Source organism: Panthera leo, chromosome F2 (genome assembly GCF_018350215.1).
Source record: "Panthera leo isolate Ple1 chromosome F2, P.leo_Ple1_pat1.1, whole genome shotgun sequence".
Classification (NCBI taxonomy): Eukaryota; Metazoa; Chordata; class Mammalia; order Carnivora; family Felidae; genus Panthera; species Panthera leo.
The window spans coordinates 40,980,330-40,988,186 of NC_056695.1; the positions used below are offsets into that span (position 1 = coordinate 40,980,330).

Genomic DNA, 7,857 nt, shown 5'->3' on the forward strand with positions numbered 1-7,857 from the left:
TCTGGCGTTCTCTGCTCCACAGGGCTTCAGGACAGACAAGTAGAAGCACAGCCCTCAAGGATTTTTGTCCTTCCCCCAAAGGAAACCCAGCAGTAGCCTCTCCATTGTTAATTATTCTGAGGTTTTTAAAGGTGCAATTGTTTAAGGGATAATCCTTCTTGGCTTTGTAAGCAGTCCAGAACCTGGCTGGTATCAGGAGCCAGTTCAGGAAGGAATCAGCCTACAGCTGGGGAGACTTCCAGAAGGACCAACCTTTATGAGTGTCTCTGTAAACCCAAATGTTTGATGGATCCAGAAGATAGCACATAGGGATTGAATTCCAGGGGTTGTAAATTCTGATCCTAATTCAGGCACCCAGAGCACCTTCAAGGAATCTTCCTCCCTCCCTTCTTCCCTCCCTCCTTCCCTTCCTTCCTACCTTCCTTTCTCTTCCCTCATTATCTGTTGCTCACCAACCATGCTAAATACTGGAAATAAAGAGATGAATAAAAAGAGTTCTTTCTAGATTATATAGATACCGATATCAGAGCTATAGATGGCAGCATTCTCCAATGTGAGAAAAGTAAGTGGTACAAAAAGATCCATTATGCTTTGAATTCAAATGATTAAATGACACTAAATCAGAGGGAAAGGGAAGAATTCTCCTTTCAGATCCCTTTCAAGCCTTCTGATTATATCAAGGAGAAAGTTTCCTTTTGGTGCTAGCCTTAAACAAGCCTCTACCATTTCCTAATTTCTTTTTTTAACTAATAAAGAGAAGGCCTCCAGCTCAGTTTTCTGCAAGTAACAATAGCTAAAAGTTTTAAATGTTTTATTCTTTACTGGGTTTATTGCTATGGATACCTATTATTTCTGGCAGGTAATAATGGCACTTAATTTACAAATAAGTAATACAAAGTTTTGTTTTAAAATATATTACATGGATTAAAATTAAAAGTGACAGAGCCTGGATGGCTCAGTTAGTTAAGTGTCCAACTCTTGATTTTTGGCTCAGGTCACGATCTCATGGTCGTGATATCAAGCCCCACATCAGGCTCCCAGCTGGGTGTGGAGCCTGCCTAAAATTCTCTCTTCCTCTCTCTCTGCCCCTCCCCCATTCACACTCTCTCTAAATAAAAGTAATTAATTAAAAGCGGCAATAATCATAATAAAGTAAATAGCACTAGTGTAATGGAGGGTAAGGCAACAATCTTGAAGGTGTTACGCAGGTAACTGGAGTTTGGGAGACAAACAGATATAAAGAATCCTAGTGTTGGGGCGCCTGGGTGGCTCAGTCGGTTGAGCTTCCGACTTCGGCTCAGGTCATGATCTCACGGTTCGTGGGTTCAAGCCCCGTGTCGGGCTCTGTGCTGACAGCTCAGAGTCTGGAGTCTGTTTCAGATTCTGTGTCTCCCTCTCTCTCTGACCCTGCCTCACTCATGTTCTGTCTCTCTCTGTCTCAAAAATAAATAAACATTAAAAAAAATTAAAAAAAAAAAAAAAAGAATCCTAGTGTCTATCTTCCTTACAGAACCATTATAAGGATTAAATATGAAAAGAAGTGTTAATAAGCTTTGAGAAGAAACTCAAAGTCATTCCACCTAAGGTGCTGGAGGAAAATTCATATACAAACCTGTATGTTAACAACCACAGTCATTTGAAATAAAGATGAGAGCAAAAAGCTTCCCTACTCTACTTTAATATTTATATGATATTCTTCCCCTCACTTAGGATATTTCTTCATAACAGCTGAGACTTCATTTCAAACAAATCTGTGTCCCATTCTAGCACAACTCTATCCAAATTACTTCATTTCAAGTCTCTTAAAGATAAGTATTTTTAGGATTAAGTTCTTTATTTAGAGGTCAAGGCTTAAATTTATCCTCTTGCATCATTGGGGACTGCTGGCCCCTGGGTGTCTGTGATGGTTAATTTTATGTATTAGTCAACTTGACTGGGCCATGGGGTACCCAGACATTTAGTCAAACATTATTCTGAGTGTTTCTTCAAAGATGTGGTTGGATGAGATTAACATTTAGATTGGTAGACTTTAAAAATAGATTAGATTACCATTTTAGTCAGTAGAGTAAAGCAGATTGCCCTCCATACTGAGTGGGATACATCTGATCAGTTGATTAGGAATGAAGGGAACAAACGCCCAACCCTCCCCCGAGTAATAACGTTCCAGCTGACTGCCTTCAGACTTCATCTGATTTCATCTACAACATTGGCTCCTCCTGACTGACAACCTTCAAACTGGAACATTGGCTCTTCTCAGGTCTGCAGCCTGTTGGCCCACCTTGCAGGCTGGACAGTCAGCCTCTATAGTTGCAATTTATATAGAACCAATTTATATGGCCTTTTAAAAATTTTTACATGTATCTTGCTCAACTTACAATGGGGTTACATCCCAATAAACCTATTGCAAGTTGAAAATATTAAGTCAAAAATGCATTTAAAACACTTAATTTACTGAACATCAAAGTTTAGCCTACCTTAAACATGCTCAGAACACTTACATTAGCTACAGTTGGGCAAAATCATCTAACACAAAGCCTATTTTATAATAAAGTGTTGAATATCTCCTATACTTTATTGAATACTGTACTGAAAGTGAAAAACACAATGGTTGTCTGGGTCCAGAATGATTGCATATATCAGCGGTTTACCCACTTGATGGCCTGGCTCACTGGGAGCTCTGGTTGCTGCTGCTGCCCAGAATTATGAGAGTATTGTACATCATATCACTAGCCTAGAAAAAAATCAAAATTCAAAGTGTGAAGTATGGTTTCTACTGAATGCACATCTCTTTCACACCACCGTAAGGTCAAGGTCAAAAAATATAAGTCGAAACATCATAAGCTGGGGACCATCTGTATCTATCTCCTATTGGATCTGTTTCTCTGGAGAACCCTGACTAACATAGTACCCTTCTGAGAATTCAAAGAAGGGATCCCAGGGGCACCTGGGTGACTCAGTCAGTTAAGTGTCCAACTCTTGATTTCAGCTCAGGTCATGACCTCACGGTTTGTGAGATCGAGTCCCGCATCAGGTTCTGCATTGCCAGCATGGAGCCTGCTTAGGATTCTCTCTCTCCCTTTCTCTCTCTGCCCTTCCCCCACTTGCACTCTCTCTCTCAAAATAAATAAATAAACTTTTGGGACACCTGGGTGGCTCAGTCGGTTAAGCATCTGACTCTTGGTTTCAGCTCAGGTCATGATCGTGCAGTTTGTGAGTTCCAGCCTCGCATCAGGCTCTGCACTGACAGTGTGGAGCCTGCTTGGGATTCTCTGTCTTCTTCTCTCTGTCTGTCCCTCTCCTGCTCACTCTCTCTGTCTCCTAAAATAAATAAATAAAACTTCAAAAGCAATTAGAAAGAAAGAAAGTAAGAAAGAAAGAAAGAAAGAAAGAAAGAAAGAAAGAAAGAAAGAAAAGAAGGAGAAGGAGAAGGAGAAGATGATATCTCAAAGTTGCTACTGGCCCCCACTGGGGGAGGAAGAAGGCACCCTAGGGCAAACATGACTCGTACAACTATACACAACAGCTGTGCACAAATGCTTCATGCCCAAGTCATTATCAAACAAAGGTCTTTAGTCCTTATTGCTCTTAACACTAGTAACAGCATATAACAACAGATGCATGAACTATAGGCTGCAAAATGTTATATGTTTTGGTGCTAGCAGTACAGATGATGACTAGCAGTGAACCACAATGGGAATGGATCCAAAATGCCAAATACAAGTATGAGAAACTGGGAGAAATATTTACAAATACATGACAGATGAAAAGAAAGATCACACATCAGCAAGAAAAAAAAAAATAGATAACACAGTGCTTAAGTGGAGAATGGACATGAACAGACAGCTCTGAAAATGAGAAATAAAAGTGATGTTCATGGCGCCTGGGTGGCTGAGTCGGTTAAATGGCTGACTCTTGATTTCAGCTCAGGTCGTGATCTCACAGTTCATGAGTTCAAGCCCTGTGTCATGCTCTGTGCGCCACGCCAAGAACATGAAGCCTACTTGAGATTCTCTCTCCCTCTCTCTCTGCCCCTCCCCTGCTCTCTCACTCTTGCTCTCTCTCAAATAAACATAAAAAAAAAGTGATGTTCAACTTCAGCAATAATCAACGAAATGCAAGTTTACAATAATAAAAATAGCACTCCATCAAATAGGCAAATATTGCCCAATGTGTATGGATACTGGCTAACAGGCACTTAGTGGGCTGCATGTGGGAGTATAAGCTGGATGAATGTTTCTGCAGAACCATTCAAAAGTAAGTCTCAAAAGCCTTAAAATGTTTATAACCTCTAGCCCGACGTATACACTTACAGGCATTTATCCCAAGGAAATAGAGATACAAAAAGATTTATCTATGAGTGTTCATTAGAATGTTATTTCTAAGGCTATAAAATTGGAAATAATCTACATGTCCAACCATAAGGAATGATTAGGTTACAGTTCATTAATACAATGAAATAGGATGCAGCCATTTCTTCAAGATATTTTTCGGCCCTATTCTCTTTCCAGGACTCTAATTACACACATATTATAGACCATTTGAGTTATACCATAACTCAATGATACTCAGTTCATTTTTTTTTTTCAGACTTTTCTCTCTGTGTTTGTTGAACGAATGCCCTGGCATTTTAAGCCTGCCCAACACACGGGAAAAGTGGGCCTTGGCAGCGAAACCAAGCCCTCAGGTGAAGATGTGCAGTCCTGGCATTTGGAAGTAAGATGGGCATAAACAGAAATGGTGAGAGCCAAGGAGATACAAACATCGCTTCCACACTGCCCTTCCATAGCTCCAGGGCCTCCTGTGGCTCGTGAACCAACTTCACAGTCCATATACATTCTGAGTGCACCTCCACACCCAGGTAAAGAATCAAAGCCCTAGCACGTTCAGGGTCAGGAAGGAATGCATCCACAAACCAGGAAAAAAAGGGAAGAGAAGACCTATTCCCAGGGGTAAGCTATGCCATGGGGAAGGCTGTACAAACCAACCTCGCTGCCTTCCACTCCTGCTGGAGGCCCACACCTGCTGGGCTTCTTCCTCTTTGTCACTGTCCACAGTTGTACTGGTGGTCGCAGTTTAGCAGGTTACACCTCAAACTGGGCAGGCGAGGAGAACAGCTGGGGCCTGACTGGGCCTGTGAACTACGGTTCAGGAAGGCTAAAACAGGAGTCAGGTGGGCAAGGTGGAAGCTGGCTGACAAGGGAAAGGGTGCCAGGAAGCCCGCCATCCTCAGCCACAGTTCGGGCAAACCAGCAGTCCAGAAAAGGCAGGGTTTAGAACAGCAGCTCTGCACCAGGCACTGGGAAGCTGAGGCTGCTTCAGTGCTTTTCACTGAAGCTCAGACTGGCCCAGGAACAGAGAAATGGGCCAACAGGAAGTAGGATAATCAGCCATAGCTTGTCCACAAACCTTGAGGCCACTGAGTATGGCTGGACTGGCTGTGGGCTGCTGGTATCCTTGTAGCAAGTGCTCAGACAATGTTTTCAGGGACTAGTGTTGTATGTGGTCAGTGACTAGTGTTAGGCTACATCACATTTCATTTCCATGAGATGCTGAAGAAACATTCCCAGGCACCAACCATGTTTCTGGTGGGTTTTCCTCCTAATGTTCATGTTTTCAGTTTGTAGAAAGTTCACCACCTACCTATAATTTATTCCTTCAGCTTTATCTCTCCCTTCTCCCTCACACAAACTCTCCATGCCAGGCAAACCCACCTATGTACTGATCCTCAATGAAGGCTTCCATTTCCTGCCTCCTTGCAGCTTGATCTACAAAGTTCCACCTCTTGCCCAGTGCCTTCCCTTTTCCTACATGTCAGGCTCCATGGGAAAGAACACACACACACTACTATCAAGAACTATAAAGGGTCTGAGATTTTGCCCCACTTTCAAGCTAACAACGGAGTCAACCACAGTTTCACAGATGCTGGCAGAAGACAAAAGACTCCTGGGTCAGATACAAAAAAAAAGCCTATTGCTCACAGTACAGCAATCAGCCTGAGCATCAGCATATTCCATGCTGGTTTCCCAAGCTCCAGTTCCCACAGGACACCACAAAGAGGGCCAGTGAAAACCTGCTCACAGAGGAGGTTGCACTACAGGAGAGGAACCCAATGCTTAGAGAACCTGAATCTTTTCTAATGAGCAGTGAGGAGGCCTATACCTTGTTCTGAAAGGAAATATCATCGCTATCTTCCAAGACTGTGTACTGTGAAAACATCTTTGAAAAGATAATACCAAAGAAGAGCCGATGCCCAATCCCAAGACGTACAGAAACACAGAGACACATGGAGAGTTCTCTCCCCACGGCCCCCAGAAGATAAAAATAGAGACTCTGGAGCTAGACTCACTATCATTCTAATCCTAATTCTCCTCTTACTAGCTGTGTGACTTTGGGCATGTTTCTTCATTTCTCTGATTAGTTTCCTCGTCTGTGCAATAGATATTGTAGTATTCACCATAAAGTTGTCGTAGAGTAAGTTAATAATATCTGTGTAACACTGAGTAGCAGAGTGCTACTAAGAGTTCGCTAAATGGCCACCATCATTAGTCTTACTATTATCCATCTGTCCAATTCCAGAAGTCTTTAAAGCCCAGCAGGGTGGATCCCTTTGTGGATACCTTCCTTCCCTTCTCTATTCCCACTTCCTATTTCCCATCAACCACAGGAAGCTCGGCCCCCCTTGTCATGTCACCAGCCTCCTCGGTTTAGTGTGTTACAACTGGAGATGACTCTTGCAGTCATTTCACTGTAGATGGTATATGTCTGGTCTTCCCAGCTCTATTATTCTATTCCAGAGGGCAAGAGTTCTGTCTTCTACTTCTCAGTATTCCCACAACATACAGCTTGTACGTTACAGCTAGTACGCACTCCAGAAAACATTGACGGGAAGATATTCCAGCCTGAGGAAACTGACAAATAGCACATTCTTGGGCAGTTAGGCCCCTCTCCACTACACAAAAGAAGTATATCTGAAAAAAAAAAAAAACAAAAAACAAAACAGGACAGAGGCCCTTCTCAGCAGCACAGAAGGTGATGCCTGGCCTGTTGCCTGAGAAGTGCCAGCCCGGTTCTCGCAGCACACACCCCCTCTGACTCCCAGCCCTGGAGCCAGACCCTCTCCGTGACTCATCTCCAGCACTTACAGGAGAGGCCTGTCGGGAACCCCAGGAGGAGCTGTTCCCTTGGCAAAGGGAAAGAAATCCTGGCTACAAGAAAGAATTATCTGAAAAGAACCAGTTGATTCAAAGTCAAAAAAATGTTATCCCCTGAAAAGCCAACTTCCAGCCAATCTCTGGAATGCAAAGCAAACCCCCTCTGATTAAAGGCCATGCCCTGGGGTGGCAATACACACATACCTCTAACCCAGCTATAAACTGGCAAGCCAAAGACATCTTCTTGGGGTATTTTAGTATTTAGTAACCACCGGACAGCTGATTAAATCCAGATGTGCACTGCAGTCTTCCCTGGTCAGCAAAGAACAAACAGGCCTTCCCAGCCATGCCCACCCCCACCAGGCCAGGCCTCAGAGCTGCTGTAGTCAGGCCACAGCAGGATCTGGGGCTTCCTATCACAGGCTCTCATCGGGTCCTCTGAAAGCAATTGCCACACCCAGCCAGGGGCACTTCCGAGAAGAGATGCCTCACTGCAAAATTCTGACAAATCTTCACCTGTCACCTACCTAGAAAACACCCTTTCTTCTAAAAGTCAAAGTACTGAAAATTAATGGTAATAGATGCTGCAAAACACATTGCTAGGGACAGCCCCGGTCTGTGGTCTTGCACAAGTGCTGCAGAGTTGGAGCAATCACCCTCCTCCCTCCTCTCCCTGCAGCACTGGTGGTTGCGACAGAGGGAGTGC

The 7,857-nt window shown here is 43.5% G+C and overlaps 1 protein-coding gene across 1 annotated transcript in view; it reads right to left on the reverse strand.

Annotated features, from left to right (window-relative positions):
• GEM (GTP binding protein overexpressed in skeletal muscle) overlaps positions 1-7,521 on the reverse strand; it is a 45,819-nt gene extending 38,298 nt beyond the window's left edge. Inside the window, exon 1 of the mRNA XM_042923862.1 lies at positions 7,356-7,521. Coding sequence (XP_042779796.1) covers positions 7,356-7,391 — 36 coding nt within the window. The 5' untranslated portion in view covers positions 7,392-7,521. The remainder of the gene's footprint in view (positions 1-7,355) is intronic.
• Between the last annotated feature and the right edge of the window lie 336 nt (positions 7,522-7,857).